Here is a 17,992-nt window from a genome sequence, read left to right on the forward strand (position 1 = left end):
GAGTTAACGGATGCACTCCTGTAAGAACCTCTAAAGTGATGTGGTGTCGGATGGTCTCGACACCCTCCTTTCAATCTAATTGACCCAAAGAAATTCTCAAGAAAATCTTGAGATATTCTCCCTGTTAAGAGATATTCAAAACCATAATTTAGTTTCAGGTCTTCAAAAATTAATGTCATGCTGGTGATGGATAATTTCCAGCCTTCAATGCATGGCAATGTCTTCGTTCGGCAACCCATTGGTTTCACTTTCTCAAGCCAAGACAGAGCTTCCTCGAATATTTTTGTATGTATAGATCCGTCTCTCATTGGTCTCTTATATTTGTTAACATTATTTATTTTTCAACAATTGCAGCAATCAAACAAATCGTTCATACGGTCTACGAACTCTGCTGTGTAAGCTGCTTCTAATGGTAATTATCCAGTACCAATTGCGGCTTCCATTCCATTAGCAACGCTCTTGCTAAAAGTTTGTGCGGCAAGAGATACCTTCAGCTTTGTAAAAGCAGCTAAATTTAGATGTTTTTCTTTAACTTGTGGGCTGCACGGAATTTTCCTAATTTCACATCTATGTCATAAAATTTTCTGAGGTACTCCCACTTGACTGGAAGACCGTCAACGATGAAAATATATATTTCCAAGTTGTTCCTAACACTCTTGAGTAAGTGGGGAACATCATAGAAAAAAAAACTTTTTCCGCTTCAATGGTAATGTAGGGCTGTTTATAGTTAATTCCCAAATTTTTAAACAAGGCTTGATTATTAGGTCCTTGATCACACACAATGGCTTTAACTATCAGACCAGCTTTTTTTAGATGGGCAATGCATTCATCGAGTAAAAGCTTCAGGTTCTCAGCTGAACAGGAATCTTTTGTAAGGAAATAACCAACCGGCTGTTTCCATTTGTTTTTAAGGCCCTTAACCATGAAAACTAACACTTGGTTGGCATAATCGTTAGTGCGGCCTATGAGACCTAAATCAACAAAACCCTCTACTTCGTCATCCTTAACGTTGTAAGTAAGAGCTTCTGTGAGGCTCATTTCGTCAAATGCTACCAAACATAAACGTTCATTTAATGGTTTATTTTCAAACCTAGCTTTGAGAGCGTGAATTACATTAACACCAAAGCCTGGCTGGATCTCAAATTGGGATATCCATTTCTGGGTGGTCCTCTTTGTTGGCAAACATAAGACATTTTTCCATTGACGATATGCTTGTGGGCTATGGTAATATAAAGACAGTGCCCAACTTTTGATCTGGCTTGTATAGCGCCTCCCTCTCTTTTCTAGATCGTAACTTGAGCTCTGAGTCAAAAATATCTTTAGCAATGTCTGATAGAAAATTTGTTGCTTGTTTTCCTGTGTTCTTAATTTTAACTTTTGTTCATTGATGGTTTTTACCTCTCCGAGGGGACCAAGTCCCCTAGGAGGGGTTATACAATCACCGTGTCTGTCTGTCTGTCTGTGGGTGGGTTTATCTGTCAGGCCTGCGTTCGCATTTTCGGGGCAAAGGGTAATCATTGCGTACGCAGTTTCTCGAATTTTCTGCGTTCGCAGTTTCTCGAAGGGTTGGCAAAACCACCGTGTGACGGTGAGCGTTAACGGATTGATTTGCGGTTGGGTTTGGTTTGGTTGGTCTTTTTTCGTCAACGCCCACCGGATATTTCGTTATTGTTATGTTAATGTGTAGGTCGTTAATGTTGAGTTCGTGTTGTGAATGTTGTGGGTGTTGAGTTTGTGTATGATTGTTGTGGATGTTGAGTTTGTGTTATATTAAAGTAAAGGAACAATTATGATAAGGCGGGTTTTTTTACTAAACGGATTAATACAATATCTGTATATATTGTTTATTGAACTTTGTTTGTTTATTCTTTGGTACGGTTTTTTTTTTGTTTTAAATTTTTGTTAAATTCTTAACAAAATTTCGTTAAAACACAAAAAGTAGTTCATTGTTACCTTTTAATAACGCTTAGAAAAAGGATAATTATTCAAAACTCCCACGGAAACTATATCAAAGTAATAATATAGCGCCACCGAGTGTTGAACTCTCAATTAAACCGGGTAAAAAATATAATATCTTCAATTTTTCGAACTTTAGTCAAATCTCGACGGGTCAAAATAAAAACAAAATAAAGGTATATAAAGCCGTTGCCGTCAATATAGAAGAAATCGTCTTTCTTAGTTCTTGGCTGTCAGACGAACTACTACAGGATGGGGTCCTGGTGTCGTTCAAAAGTTATGAGGTAACTTTGAGGTTTTAATTAGTATGTTCGGTCTTCGGTCAAGAAAAGAGTTAAATTGTGTTTCGCGTTTGGAACGTGAGTGAATGGACTTAAGTGTATGAACCGTGCGTGTTTAAGACTGAAAGTATTAAAGTAATTGTGAACTAACTCAAGTCAGCTGTTAAGAAAAACTGTAAGATAAAAGTGATTGTTATTATTTTTTGAATTGGAATAACCTAATTATACCCTTGAAATTATCAACTCAACCTGTGAGGGTAATTAAGTAGATTGGAAGTAATTAGTAGAGAACAGCTATCAGCTGTTAATTTAGACAGAGTTTATAGTTACGTAGTTTGAATTTAGTTAAAATTACTCAGTATAATTATGATATTTACTTAAGTGTAAGTGTGTTTTGATTTATGTTTCAATCACGATGAACTAAGACAAATCTAGTCTAAGACACTTGAGTACCAGTTCTGTACAATTATAGTGATATATATTGTTGTGTCATTGATGAAAGTTAAATCTAGAACTTTCCATAGACTGTTCTGAATAAAAATAAACATTTATAATTTTGCATAATTCTGGTTGCCATTTTATTTTCTAATCAATCGCCCACAACATTACAGTTCTGGCAATCCCGAATCAAATAAATTTCCAATATAACGGCGACGGGAAATTATTCTCTTAAATTTATCGCGCGGCCTTAGGGAATATTCTTTTAACAAAATTTCGATAAACTATCGTTTAATTAAAATCGGCCCAATTCCGTTAAAATTATAACGGTCGTTATAATACCCTCTGTAAATATTTATTTCATTAAAATTTGTTTCGTATTATATTCAACTGATAAACTTGTACTGTAAAGAGGGTTTAATTCAATTGTGCATTGTTATAGTACGTCTAACTCACTGTTGTAACTACTTAACTTATGATATTCTGAATAAATTAAAATTGGTCGTTTCGTCTCAATTATTTTAATTATAATTAAAATTTTATACCGGTCGGGATAGAACTGGGATAACATTTTTAACAAATAACTCTAAATTGCGGAGATATATCTTTAAGGGTTATCTCGAAATTAATACCACTAGGGACAATTCTTCCGAGGAGAGGTATATTTTGGCTTGCCAACTTGTTATATATAATTTTTCTTTTTATGTCTTTAATCCAGAGGTTTGAACAATTTTGTTTGCGTATATTTGGCTTGTTTTTAAATTTGCTGTTTGAACCAAGTTGTTTGCGCATATTTTAAAATCAGCTACTTGAACCCCTTTATTTTTAAATGTTTTGATGTTTTTCTGTTAATCCACATAATTTGAAAATTTTTCTATGGTGTTATGCAAAGTGTGGTCCTGTACTTCTGTACAACCTGATTAACACCAGATAATATAAAAATTCAAAGGTATTTTTTATTTTCCAATTTGAGTGTTATTTACTTACATGCAGTGGGCGTAGCAATAGAAAGGCGAGTTTTCCTTAAGTACCTTGTATAAATGTATTATATTATTATACCAGAGTTCTTATCACAATTCCGGAGGTTGTTTATTTCTAACTGGTCTTTGTTATGTTTGTTTGAGCTACTAATATTATTAGCGCAATGGTCATTTCCTTTAAAAAACACTGTGTAATTTAGCTGTACTTAAAAAAATAGTAATTATAATTTATTTTTACTTTTCAATGCCTGCCTATAATCCTTAGAAAATAGGGTAGGAATAGCTGTTGGTGTTATTCTATTTCTGGTTTTATTGTTCAAGATACAAGACTCCTCAAAATGCAGGCCACATATTTTATTATTATTATGTAGATAATTGGTATCTTTTTCCTACATTTTCTAGCCATTGTTTTGAAATGTATTTTGAAAAACAAAGATTAAAATATAACTCTAATTAAAATAACATATGTTATATCCGACCGTTCTTTTTCTTTTGGAAACTTAAAGAAAGAAATGCGCTGTTTTGCTTTACAAGAATTACAAAAAATCGCTGAACAATAGGTTCCAGGCATTTTAAAACTTTATTTCGAAAATAAAACGCATTTACAATTTTTGCGTCTCTCGGCTTGAAACGGGCGCTTCCTTCCGGCCGAAGGGCGGCGCTGATGCTTGCATTTTTTGTGAGGTTTTCGGCGGAGTTTCGCATCTCTATAACTGCAGGATCTCTGGTATTATTATTTTTATTGAGTTTTTGGGTGTAAATATATCGCATTTGTTCAAGTTAAACGCTACTCTCTAACGTTTCAGTTTATTTATTTATTTTTCTTAGAGAGTCTAAAACGTATAAATCATTACTTGAGATATTAATTTAGGTATCATTTCAAATTTTTTCTTTATTTCATATGATTTAAAATATATCATTATTTTTATTTCAAAGCAAACTAATATAGTTCATGTTTACAATATTTTCGTATTAAAAATTATGTGTTACCATCAGCGAATATTTCCAATTATTTAAATTTATTTTTAAAATATTTTCCTCTCATATCAAAAATTATTTTTTTACCGAATTGAATATTTCAAAAATCGTTTTATCAATCATTGTTTTTAAATGTTTTCATATCATAAATGATTTCTTACTTAAGTTAATATTTCAAAATAATTTCCATCAATAATGTAAGTTTCATATATTTTATGGTCAAAATCAAATATAGAAACATAAGTATCATAACTATTTACGATGAAACTAGTTACTAATTATAATTTATAATATTATCTGAAGTGACTAACTTCGTAACTTTCGTACATGTACGCCACATAAGTTATGAAAACAATTATAAAATATAACATAAATACTAGATCTTAAATTATGGTAAAATTAATTAATCCATATAAAATTATTAATTGATATTAAATGAAATTCGTTCGGATATTTATTAATTGATTTGTTAATAAATAAACACACCATTATAAAATAAACACATTTTTATTGCAACTGTTTTATATCTAAATTCACTATTTATCACAAAAAAAATTTTCTTTTGGAACATTTTTTCCAGAAATAATACTTTACAGGTAAACCAAACGCCCATGTAGTTAGCCTTTAAGATTCAAATTTCTACATAGATGAGGAACATTTTCCCCCAAAAAACGAAATTAGGGCACAACTAAAGAATTTTGGGTTTACTCAGTCTAGAATGGGAAGTACACTACTATGTGCTACTTCCAGTTAAAGAAAGAACATACCAATAATTTGGTAGTTGGGCTTTAAAAAAATTAACATTTTTTTTAAATTCAGTTCAGCAAGCCTATGTTCCCTATAAAAAATCATTTCTTGAATTTTCTTTGACGATAATCTAGCCCTTCTTGCACGTTTCAAATAGAAAATAGTCTTTCCACATCCCCAGAGCTTGCGGGAAAGGCCAAGTAAATCTTCGCCAATTTTGAAAGCCTAAAAAGGGTTTTGTTTTAATTTGGTAGATTAAAATTAATTTACATTAAATACTTTGGATAATCCTTTTCTTTCAATGCCCAGTATTGTAACGCATTTTCTCTTAAGTATGGTTCTTCAGCAAGGTACCGGTCAACTTCATGGATATGATGCACCGTTGTCGCTTGAGGAATCATAGCACCAATAAAACTAAAGATTGCTATCCGCAAAAACAATTTTGTGTTAAAAATGCAAAAATGCTAAGATTACCCTAGTGTCAAATCACTTTCATGCTTATAAAGGCACCCTGCATATGATTAAGTCTGATTAAAGGGATCCGCAACCTACGTTGCATGTAACCTTCCATGCGTATCTTCCATCATATAAAATTAAGGACCCTTATTTATACAGTGGAAAGTATATAGTACGTTGGTTGCGGATCCCTTTAATAAAAGCGATTAACAAATATAAAGCTTTAACCATAAAAAATTCAAAATTGTAAATCTTTTAAACTTAACTATTTGGGCATCCTGTAACAGAGTGGCTTGCCTTTAAGATTAACTTACAAGATTCTTGAGTGTTGACTTTTGAAATTGATACGCAAGTAGGCCTAGAAGGCACTGCCACTTGTTGGTTAAAAGTGTCAAATGAGTTCAATGTGTCTTTGAGGATTTGAATGGCTTCCATTTTGATTTTAAGTGGAGGTGAGCTCGCCATATCAGCTAAATAAAGAAAAAGCTTAGAATAAAATAGTAACTTAAACTAATTATATACTTGCAATCAAAAATTGCTGCTTTTTGCCTCGGGTGCAAAATGGTTGGAATTGTATACAATTCATGGACTAATTCGTTTTGAAATCGAAATTTAAGTTGTTCAATGAGTGTTTCTTTCATAGTTTGATGATACAACTAAGAAGATGTTTCTATTTTGTTGATGGTATAGACTAATACTGGTATTAGCAAGGAAGATGTAACCCCATCTCCTTGTAGATATTCCGTTGCAAGTTGGAGTCTTGGAGAGGTTTTAGGATTGTGACTAGGTCTTCTACTAAAGCCCTGAAGCGAAAAGAGGTTATAATATAAATTTATAGGTAATCAAAAAATACTTATTAGATTGTTTATGTTTTTGGGTGGCTGAACCTTCAGTTTTCTTTCACCCAATGCTCGCACCATAATTTGTTGAGCGGCGAAGAAGACTTCATCCTAAGAAAAGAAATTGAGGACAGAAAACTTTTGTTATATACTTTAAATTTCTATTGGTTAAATTTAATTTCATACGTTTTTAAAACTTTCCAAAGCAAAAAGAACCGAGTTCCATCTTGTATTTACGGGTAGTTTCAAATCGAGCTTGGCTCTCGCGACTAGCTTGGCTGAAATATTTAATAGGTCTACATTAAAATTAAGGAAAAAATACCATGTATGTTATATTTAAATCACCTGTATACTTTGGAGAATTTCAAAAAAAGTTATTATTTTAGTTACATATTTGACGAGCTCGTCTGCCCGTTTGTCCATTTTTAAAGCTTTATTTACAGCTAATTGTAGAGTGTGCGCTGAACATCTATTTCTATCCCACGATAAACTTGACATATCAGGTTCAAAATGGTCAAAAACTATGAAAAAAAAATTATTAACTTGTGGGAAAAATTCATAAATTTCTTCCAAATTTTTACAATCATCATCAATCTCTTCCCCAAGATCATCAGCAAAATCAGCTTCAGCAAGATCAACTCCTTCAGCTTCTTCATCACAGAATCCAATCTCTTCCAATTGTGCATGAAAATCATCGTTAAAAAGCTTTGATGTTTGAAGCATTGTCAGCAACAATTTTTCCTATCTAAAAAAATAAATTTCATATAAAATTTGTAAGCATAATAGAAAAACTAAAAATACTAACTCTGGAGTGTTTTAGGCCAACATCTTCAATAATCTTCATTACTTTAGCTCTTATGTTCTCACCACTGTGCTTTTCATTGAAAAGGCTAAATCCAATTGTTTTTTTCACAAGTAACCAGCCATGGTTAATGAAGTGGGCCCGTACAACCAAAATTCCTTCTCTCGTCCGTGATGTCCAAATATCCAATGTCAAGTGAATTGCACCATCTTCAATACCTTCAAACGATTTTTTCAAACTAGGAAAAATCTTTTCTTGGAATTCACTTTTTAAATCACGACTGATAGATGATCTTGAAAGGGTATTTATAGCTGGGTTTAAGACATTAACTACCATTTGGAATCCTTTTCCCTCTGTTACACTGAGCGGCAAGTTATCAAGAGCTATTAAGTCCATAACACCCTTTCTATATCGCTTCTGAAGAATATCGTGATGGCTAAGCTTTGGGACTTTTGGATGCTGTTTCTGAAAAAAAAAATTAAAATTGAAAATACGAATATATTAACGTAGATAAGACTACCAAACAAATTACCTCTGTGTGACGTTTAAAATTGTTGACAGTATTCTTGGCACTGGAGCGATAGTCTTTGTTGCAATATTTACAAGTTAAGATTAACTTATTGATCTTGTTATCTACACTCAATGCATGGCCTCGGTATTCGATATGATTTTGGAACTTTTTCCCAAGAGCAGTTGAATGGAAATTTTTACTGTATTCTGGTAGGACCACAACTTTCTCAGTTTGCTTAACCTTGCCAGATGATCTAGATGTTGTACCACAGTGAGATTTCTGATTCTTCTGAGTAACCTCGTTTTCTAAAATTTCACCACTTGGCGACAAATGAACTTCATCAACATCTTGAGTTTCACTAGATTCACTGCTATGGAAGTCTTGGATCTCTCCATTATATTGACTAGGTTGGCTAACTTCGCTGACTCTCAAAATCTTCTTTAGATTCCATTTCCACTTGACTAGTTTTATCTAGAAAAATTTCATCACTCCATACCTCTTTCACCTGAATTCCATCAGGTGCTACTAATATTTCTGAAGCATTTAGGGGTTCCAGTATTTCTTCAGTTTGGAACCCTCTCTTCTTTGGGTTCACTGATTGTGTGATTGTCGGTTTTGAATCTTTTAACATACTTGGTGGTAGTTGAAGTTCTGATTTAATTTCATGTTTCTTTGAGCTGATCATTTTATGAAAAATGTTAACTCTTGAGTTATTCGACGCCATCGCCACGATTCCAACTTTTGCAGGCATTAAATGCAGTTGAACCCTAGTTAAAAAGTTTTAACTCGTGTTTTCCAGTTTTGTTAATTCTTCAAACCGTTTTATTCCGATTTCCAAATTACGATTACGACTCGCCAATCGCCCGAAAAACAATAATACGTCAGACTTCACGATTGTTTTCAAATTTATTTGAACCATTAATCAATCAGTTTAATCTCCGTCTTGACTCTTGACTCGACTTCAAAACTACAACTAATTTTCTCTGTCTCCTGTCTCCACTCTCCTGATCCCGGGGCCGCCGAGTCGAGTCGAGACTCTGGACTCTCACTCAGTGAAAGTTTTACTTTTAGTTTTGAATTCCAAAATTTCCATCGCTTTGAACGCAAAAGCGCCTCCCCCTTCATACCGTTGATCAGCTGACAGCTGACTCACCTCTTGGAACCTTGGACTCACCAGAGTCACCAGGGAGCTTCGTTTTATTTCGGTAACGCGCGGCGGGAATCACTATTTAAAATCGTACACCTACCTTCGGGCCTCCACAATTAATTTTTAACCTTATTCTATTGTTCCAGTAGTCCCTTATTAGTGTCTAAAGGGTTGTCCTGGTAATCCACTTGTTTACAAATACTAAACTAAAAATTAAAATTAACAAAAAATAATGAAATACAGTAAAATTTCTGTTTATCAGTTTCAATAAAAAAAAACGTTCGTTCTATTTTTTTAGACCTAATACAGAAAATGGCCTACTACAGTGACAGTCTAGGGTCGCTTTCATATCTGATAAAGAACATGGGGAATACGATATAACTTGCAAAGTAGTATTTGATAGGATTGATTAAGTCTAGAACTTACACAAGTAATAATATCAAGGAATCGTACTAGAAATTCGCAAAGGAAAAATAAAATTATTTTAAGTTTCTGTCCAAATTTAATGTTTTTCATTCCACCTTTCCGTGGTGTGTACGTTGTACTTTAGGTCAATATTTCATTTGAGTTTGATTTCCACCATCTTTTTACGTATGTGAGTTTTGAACGTTATGGTCATTTGTGACATAAATAATAGAAAATTGTGTTTTATAGGATAATTTATAATATGCTAGTTCCCTAGCTAGTATTATATTATATTATATACTTATGGTAATAGATAGTTCATGTTGCATTTTTAATCAAAGTATATACTTCAATTTAATAATGTCTTACGAAATATTGTACTATTATTATTATTACATTAAAACCCGAACAAGTAAAATGACCAAAGCACTGGGGGGAAACTAAGCTTTAATTTAAATTATTTAATACGCTGTACTTCTGCCACGTATTTTTCTGTCAAAAGCTTAGCCCCCCAATTATTTAGTGATTTGTTGGCATTTTTATTATATTATTCCGCAAAATACGGCAGGTCACGTGATTACTTTAGATTCGTCCTACTGTTAAAGTTAGAGAGCGCGCGCATATTGTTTTTCCTGGGAGCTCGTACGAAAACGCACGAGACTCGATATACTGGAATATTATAAAGCGCGCACTCTTAAAAATAACGCTCTCATACATGTATTTGTTCGAATTATATTATAGAAAGAGCTATTGTGGATCGATTCTAATTAATAATTAATTTTTACTTTCTTTGATCAATGTAAATTAAATATGAATTTTTAAATGGATAAATAGAAACACTAACAAATTGGCCTCAAATCAGGGCTTCAGGGGCGGACTGGGTCAGTGGCGGAAGGTCGAATGTTAAGAGGGGGTCAAGAAGGGACTATCTTTGAATGTACTACGTGTACATCCCCAAGGGGGGTGTGGACCCGGAAACCCCCCTTGTTTACGCCACTGGACAGATTATCACCAGATGGGCATTTCGAACTTCGCTCCCACCTCCCTGAAAGTCGTGCACCTCGTACTAAAAGTTTCTATCATTTCCTAACTCTAACTTTAGTAATAGTCCAAGAGCCCATGACAAAATAAGCGACCGATAAGGTACACGGTGGGTCTATATATTTTTGAATTACCATTACGAAGGGTAACCAATAAATGTTTGTCTTACGGGCCGGAGTGGGGGCTTTTCATCATGGCAACCAAAAACATTTTCAACAACAAATATTTTGAACGGGATTTTACATGGGAATTCAACAGACTAAAAAAATACTGCGAAAATAATCCCATTCTTTTCAAAGGTTGCCGCTTTTATTAACCTAAGCGCTTAAAAGTCAACCTCTGCCACCCGGCGCAGGAACGTGTGGGGCAATTTACAGTCAAATACCTTTGCTCCCCCCTATACGAGAGTATATTATCTGGGATTTCCCGTTTGGGCCGTTTCTCTCTCATTCAAAAGCAAACAATGCGACCGCTCCCCTCCTCTCATTCTCCCCACGGCTATGGGAAGTCACAACTATGATTCAGTATCAAAGAGAGATACCCACCGCTCATATCTTTGGTTCTGTTAAATCTAGATGGCGTTAATATATTTCCTCTCAAAATCAAATAAAAGTGGAGAGACAACGTAAAATTCATTCCGACTATTTCTAAACACAAAAGATGGCAGCACGGGTTCATTTCGTTTCATTTTTACCCCTGAGTTTGGTGAACGAGGTATCCTTTCGTATATAAGTTATTTTCAAAATTGCGTTTCTTTTTTATATCACGATCATTTTTCGTCACGGACGATCGTATTAAATTCATTTCTTTTATACTTTCATTTTTGTCTTTAAGTATCGTTTCATGTCCTGAATGTATCAAAAGATACGAGCGCGCCCATCAATGGCTCGAGACGGGGTTGAAAATAAGCCTGTTCGATCTAACTTAGGGGAAAACGGGAGAAAGAAACGCGCATGCGCAGATGGTATTACTGGTTCTTACGCGCGCCATTTTTAGTTTCCCCGTAAGCTTATTTAAATGGTAGTTTGAAGAGAGTCATTTATAATTGGAAAAATTGAAATTCGGAAATGGTTTCTTGTAGTGTCGTGGGTTGCAAAAGCAAGTTCGGAATGCAAAATGTAAGGTTTCATAGATTTCCGGCCGCCAGAATTAAACTATGGGGTAAAATAATGAATAGGAAATATTTTACTCCCTCTGTGAACTCGCGAGTTTGTAGCAGACACTTCGTATCGGGTTTTCCAGGATGGGAACCTAGTGATCCTGATTGGGTTCCTACCTTAAATTTGCCTAAAAGTATAAGGAAATCTGAAGCTCTACTTCAACTAACGTATAGGAGAAATATCAGTAACGAAAAAAGAAAAAAAAATTAAGGTAAGCAAAAGTTACGAATCTTGTTAGGTTATAAAACTACGTTAATATTTTAAGCCTTTGCCTTTTTCACTGTATCGTATTTCTTATTTTAGGATGAAAAGTATAATCAATTTGTGGATACTATGGTGCAGGAGAGAAGGCTCAAAGTCTCATTAGGATTTCATGACTACATTGGTGCTAGCATTAGTGAAACCGTGGAAAGCGTAGCGAGAGAAACTTCTATAAACATTCCTATTGAAACTTCAGAGTCATTAAATACTCAAATGGAAATCCCTATTGACGATGACTTCGCAATGAATAGCCAAGATCCAAAAATATTTGTTAGTCAAGGTACTCAAACAGATTACTGTGATTTCGAAACGGAAAATAGAAATTTGCAACAAAAGATATCAAACCTTGAAGAAACCATAAAACAACGAACATGGAGCTCTGACAAATTAAAGGACAACGATGAAATAACTAAGTTTTATACCGGATTGCCAACTTATGCAGTTTTCTTGTGGCTTTTTAGGTAGGACATAAACAAATAAAATTTTATATTGTGCACTTTTTCATATTGTTTTATTAGTTTTTTTCAGGAGAAAGCTGAAAGAATGTCTTTTAAAAGAGGAAAGAAAAAGCAAACTCCTGGTATAAGAAAGCGAACTTTTAAACTACCTTTAATTGATCAGTTCTTAGCAGTAATGATGAGAGTCAAGGTAGGGTTATTCTCTCAGGATATTGCTGATCGGTTCAACATTTCTCCTTCCACATTTTCGGACTTGTTTCAAACGTGGATCAAGTTAATGGAAATAGAATTAAAGGAAATGTTTCCATTTCTTTCCAGAGCTCTTGTTGACAAATATATGCCGCAGGGTTATTTGAAGTATCCAAACATTAGAATAATTATTGATTGTTCGAAGCTGTTCATAGAACGTTCAACATCATTAACAGCTCAGAACTTTACATTTTCTAACTATAAACAACATAACACCATAAAATTTCTTGTAGGCATTACACCAGGTGGCGTAATTTCTTTCGTATCTGAAGGATGGGGAGGGAGAGTATCTGATAAAACAATAACTGATCAATCGAATTTAATTTTGTTACTTAATGAAAATGATAATGTTGTTGGGGATAAGGGTTTTTTAATAGAAGACTTATTGAAAGAAATAAAATGTACACTAAACTTGCCTCCTTTTCTAAAAGGAAAGGCTCAGTTTTCTGAAAATGAAATTATTGAAACACGAAGAATTGCAGAGTTAAGAATTCATGTAGAGAGAGCCATTGGTCGAGTTAAGAAATTTCACATATTTGACGGTGTTATGCCATTAACGATAACTAAAATGGCAAGCAGCATTTTTGCAGTTTGCTCTTATATAACAAATATCTATGAACCATTTTTGTAAACATTATTTAATCAATCTATTCATTAAAACATTACAAAATTTGAAAGCACCTGGTGTCTAGGAACAATTATTTTAAAGTAAAACACTTGCTTTTAACTAAACTTGTATAGTTATTAAAAATGGAGCAATATATTTTGTAAAGAAATGTATCAGTTTTGGCAACAGTTCAGTATTCCAAAAATTATCATCGAAGTAGATTCTTTCTCTAAAAAGTCCATCTGCCGTTGCTTCAGTGTATACAACAAAATCTGCCCAACTAAGATTTTTCACAGCCATCTCCCCTTGAACTTGGCAATAATAATTCGATTTTCTATCTAGTTTTATTACTCCATCATTGTTTCGTTTTAAACAGAAGCTAGGAAAATTATCAACAATGGTAGTGACTGCCATTTTTGTAATATCCGTCCCCTTAATTGCCGCTAAACATTTAATATCCAAAACACCTGGAGTACTTTCATTTTGATCTGTAATTATGCCATCTCCACTGGCTCCAATAAAAGATCGCTCCGCTATTAGTGACAAGCCACTAGGTTGAACTTTGAAACCAAATAAGCTTTCATATTCGCTTCTGGCAACTGGTTCCAGATTTCTACCACGCAAAATAGCGGGTGGTAGTCTTGCATATTTATCTAACTTGGAGGGGTGTAAAATGGAATCTACAATTGATGTTGGAAATTTTTTTTGTCTGCAGTTAAAAATTAGTCCAAACATTGAACTAGTTACTCTCCCTATTCGTACGGTTTTCCATAAATTGTTAGAAGATTGATCACAGGTTTCTTTCTCTATGAATTCAACTAATTCCTGGGAAATTTTCTGATTTTCAACGAAGTCTTTTAATAAAGAATCATTCACTGTGATGAATGTCGAAGCTGTAATAATTAGAATTGGTAAGTCTTTATAGTTGGTTCTTAAACTAGGTATAATTATTTCACGTACCAGGATGGAAGATGAGATTTGAGGCTTGAGAGCGCAGATCAAGAGAAATATCATAACTTGATTCATTGCTGGATGTTGATATTTCCACCTCATTGCTGTGATGAGGTAGAGGAACAGTTTCCGCTCCACCATCAAGATCCCAAAAATGCCTAGCGCCAGTTTGCGGATAAATGTCAACTAAAGCTTTAACAAAACGTTTAATTCTTTCAGGGTCTTCAATTCTATCATCAGGGTGTCTAGGATCAAATTTTTCCCATTCATTATTTTCACTTTCCATGTCAGTGGATTCATTCCTCTTGGAGTAAAGTTTTGGCCTGTTCAAAGAGATTTCTTTAAGTGGCTTAGGTTGAACATTCCTTAATTTTGGAGCTTTCCAGCCACAAATGGTTGAGGTGCATGCAATCTCGATATCTCCGGGTGTTATCTCACCATAGCGCTCCAAGAAAAGTAACAATGCTCCCACATGACTGCACCTACCGGACTTGCTAAAAATGTGAAGCACCATTAGTTTTGTGAAGGCATTTTTATTTAGAAATTACTATTACATGGGTGCCAACTACCTTTCGGTCCTTTTTCCCAAAGGGACCACTTTTTAAAATAGGAGATTTTGGCGGGGGAAAAGTTTCTTCTATAGAGACTTGGCACTCCGTAGCTTTGGCCATGGCTGCCATTGTGGTAACATTTTCTCCCCACGTTAAAATCTATTGAAAAAAAATGTGACGTAGCACTGCCAAGTCCCTATTATAAGTCTAAATTAGTTTGGTTGTTTTTGGAAAAAGCACATTTTTCTAGCTCCCAGCCAAATTCTCCTAATTCTAACCCTGGTTCCGCTTAGATGGTTGCATATAAAGACACTTTCCTCTCGGAATTATTTATGCGTAGATTTGTTCAGACATTGTGATCTCTAAAAATATGACCATCATGAGTCCGTTATTATTCAAAAATAATTTTTTTTTTGCCAAAAAGGACAAAAAGGTAGTTGGGCCCCCACCACATACCCAACGGCACATTCACAGCCACCTCCACATATAACACAATCTATATGGTCAATGACTACCATAACTCTATAACTCTCCGCTTTCATTGAAGGGTAGCAGCGAGACTTTACGTACAAGAATTGTTCAAAAACCTACGACAGAAATAAGTTATAATAACATGTTTAATATTAGATAACTTTTACTTACCAAACTAGTCTCAATTCCATTTATAATATCATTGGCAGCATCATGTGCTACAGCTCGACTGAAACCTTTGAAATTCTTATTGCTGGAACTGTCAATATTCGACTTTCGTTGAACAAGATACTCGTAAACATTAACTGAAGTTATCTTTGGAATTACTGAGGGGTGTGGATTTAATTGCCAATTTTCTATTGTGTCTGGCTCTGGCCCTTCTTTTCCAGATATTTCTGAGCAAAAAATGGTATATTACACACTATTTTTAAATATAAAAGTTCAAATTACCAATTTACCTATGAAAAATTTATGGCATCCCCTATTTAACAATAACTGGCCCTTTCTTCTTTTAGTGTGATTTACAATTGGTGTTGAGGAACATATTGGTACATTTTCATTCAGACTTTCTAAAAAGCTTTCCACCTGTTGATCATGATGCTGGAAATTCTCACTAAGGCTTAACGTAATTGACTCCTCTACGTTACGATTTTCATTTTTTTCCCTAAAATATTTTTCTATAGCCTCAATGTATTCTTTTTTACGCCATTTACTCTTGCAATTAATTGATAAGCTACCGCAATAAACTTTTAATTTCTTTACATTAAGCTTGACTAGATTTTCTCCATACATTTCTACCTCCATTTTCATTCGACAATACATTTTAAGAACCAGTGAACGAACTGCGCATGCGTCAAGGTTAGATCGAACAGGCTTATTAAAGTTAGGTCCAAGGGGGATTCTGGACCCGAAACCCCCCCCCCCCCCGGTCTACGCCACTGATGTTCAAGTCAGAATAAAATTTAATCAGTCCTGTAATACATCATAATAATGCAACGGGGGCGCATTCGCCGGCTCGCGACGTTAGTCTCTCTCATTTTGGCCGTGAGAGAAAAACCCTGCGCGCGCAGGAGCGTACTACGTCACAAATTCCCCAGTCCTCTGAGGAGCTAGTAATTCGGGAGGGCTAAGACGATATTTACGTTTGTCTCATTGTCTGTCCGCCGCAGGTTTTTTTTGAACCACTATGATAAAACAAACATAAATTTTTAACTGTATTATTTTTTTATTACAATTTATATTACAATTTATATTTAATATTATATTACAATTTATATTTAATATTATATTACAATTTATATTTAATTGTTTTCATTAAAATTTATATTTAATTGTTTTCATTAAAATTTATATTTATTTTTATTCTTTTACTTATCATTCTATTTAATTTCATTAGATAACTACATAAAATGTGTAAGACTTATTTAAAATTCATAAGAAATAAATTATTAATTAATTTGTACTTATTTTATTTCAAATGGTTTAAAAACATACATATTTTTTGTTAAAAACTATTACAAATGATATCATAGCCAAAGCCACTTCTAAACAACCTTATTATTTTACAATTTTTAATTACTCGTATGTTACTCTTATCCGCCCTTCGTTGAGCGTCGCTCTCTTTATTGAAATGTCTTGAACACTCTCTAGCATTTTTAATATTGATGCCTTCTGGTTTACCACATTGTTCTAACTATTTATTTCTAGTATTTATATCTCTATGGAAGTTGTTATTTGTAGTATCTTGGTCACTAGTTTCTTGGTTGGAGTTGTTACAACCCAATACGCAACCGCAACACTTCATTATTGGCATAATTGAAATTTTAAATAGCTCAAACTATTCCATATTTATCCTGATATGAAAAATAATTATAAAAATCATTAACGGTAAGCCTAAAAATTCATATAGCTAAGAATTGTTTTCGACTTGTTAAAAAAAGTATTATCTGGGATTAATATACCTTTACAGTTCTCAAACAATTACATATTTTAAACTGAGGAATAATTAACAATAAATATTTATTTCTGTACTATATATTCTATTTATTATTTATTTAACGTACCGTTTATCTTCCAGAGTTCCAAAAGTTTATTTCATATCGTGCTGCGGCTTTGTTTGCATAGACGCAAAAATATTAGGCCTAACGGAGATTTTCGCGTTGCCGGCGGCCGTCGCGTGGATTCGGACGGGGTGATCTTGTTTCTTCTCTCTCGGAATTTGTGACGTCAAAAGCTCGAGGCGTGCCTCTTATTCCCGCCCCAAAGGTTTTCCCCCCACAACCGGCGCCCAGCGCGTCCGCGTGAGCCAACCTTATAGTGCGGCTAGCATTTTTACGAACATTGATAATAATCGGCCGTATTCTGCATGACCCCGCAAGTAAGAAGGGAAACGCCTACTTGCTTCGGCACTACCATTCGACGAGAGCTCACTGATTTCCCTCTTCTTCCCCTCTTGGTCAATTGAAGGGCTGCAGCGACGTCACTAGTGTGACGTGACTCTTGATGACCCATGTGCCGGAAATAACGTTAAAACGCCCCCTACACCAAAATTAAGCGTACAGTGTCATCTAGTGTTATTTTAGGGAAGATAATTTGCAATGCCATCTATTTTTCATTTTTTATTCAAAACTTTTGTAATGCCATCTTCTTACAAACAAAAAAGTAATAGCCCTAAAACAATGCCATCTACTTAAATTTCATTAA

The 17,992-nt window shown here is 34.2% G+C and overlaps 1 protein-coding gene and 2 long non-coding RNA genes across 3 annotated transcripts; 2 read left to right on the top strand and 1 right to left on the bottom strand.

Moving 5' to 3' along the window:
* Positions 1-544: 544 nt before the first annotated feature.
* Positions 545-1,366, top strand: LOC149946546 (uncharacterized). Its single transcript, XR_016480530.1, has 4 exons — positions 545-660; positions 814-1,011; positions 1,095-1,224; positions 1,288-1,366. It is a non-coding gene; the product is annotated as an uncharacterized LOC149946546 (long non-coding RNA).
* A 5,024-nt stretch (positions 1,367-6,390) lies between these two features.
* On the bottom strand, positions 6,391-7,088 carry LOC149946547 (uncharacterized). Its single transcript, XR_016480271.1, has 3 exons — positions 7,021-7,088; positions 6,862-6,953; positions 6,391-6,786 (listed from the first exon to the last, which is right to left on the bottom strand). It is a non-coding gene; the product is annotated as an uncharacterized LOC149946547 (long non-coding RNA).
* Positions 7,089-12,074: 4,986 nt separating this feature from the next.
* Positions 12,075-13,340, top strand: LOC149946548 (uncharacterized). The gene is made up of 2 exons (XM_090170806.1): positions 12,075-12,463; positions 12,521-13,340. The coding sequence occupies exons 1-2, from the start codon at positions 12,075-12,077 to the stop codon at positions 13,338-13,340; spliced, it is 1,209 nt and encodes a 402-aa protein (XP_090026932.1).
* Positions 13,341-17,992: the final 4,652 nt, after the last annotated feature.

This window comes from Leiobunum rupestre, chromosome 4 (genome assembly GCF_980474605.1).
Source record: "Leiobunum rupestre chromosome 4, qqLeiRupe1.1.hap1, whole genome shotgun sequence".
Taxonomy (NCBI): Eukaryota; Metazoa; Arthropoda; class Arachnida; order Opiliones; family Sclerosomatidae; genus Leiobunum; species Leiobunum rupestre.

Bases quoted from the DNA above. Each gene is read 5' to 3' on its own strand.
- LOC149946548 (XM_090170806.1), top strand. From the start codon at position 12,075: ATGGTGCAGGAGAGAAGGCTCAAAGTCTCATTAGGATTTCATGACTAC. The intron at 12,464-12,520 runs GTAGGACATAAA...TTGTTTTATTAG, and splicing joins GTTTTCTTGTGGCTTTTTAG to TTTTTTTCAGGAGAAAGCTG.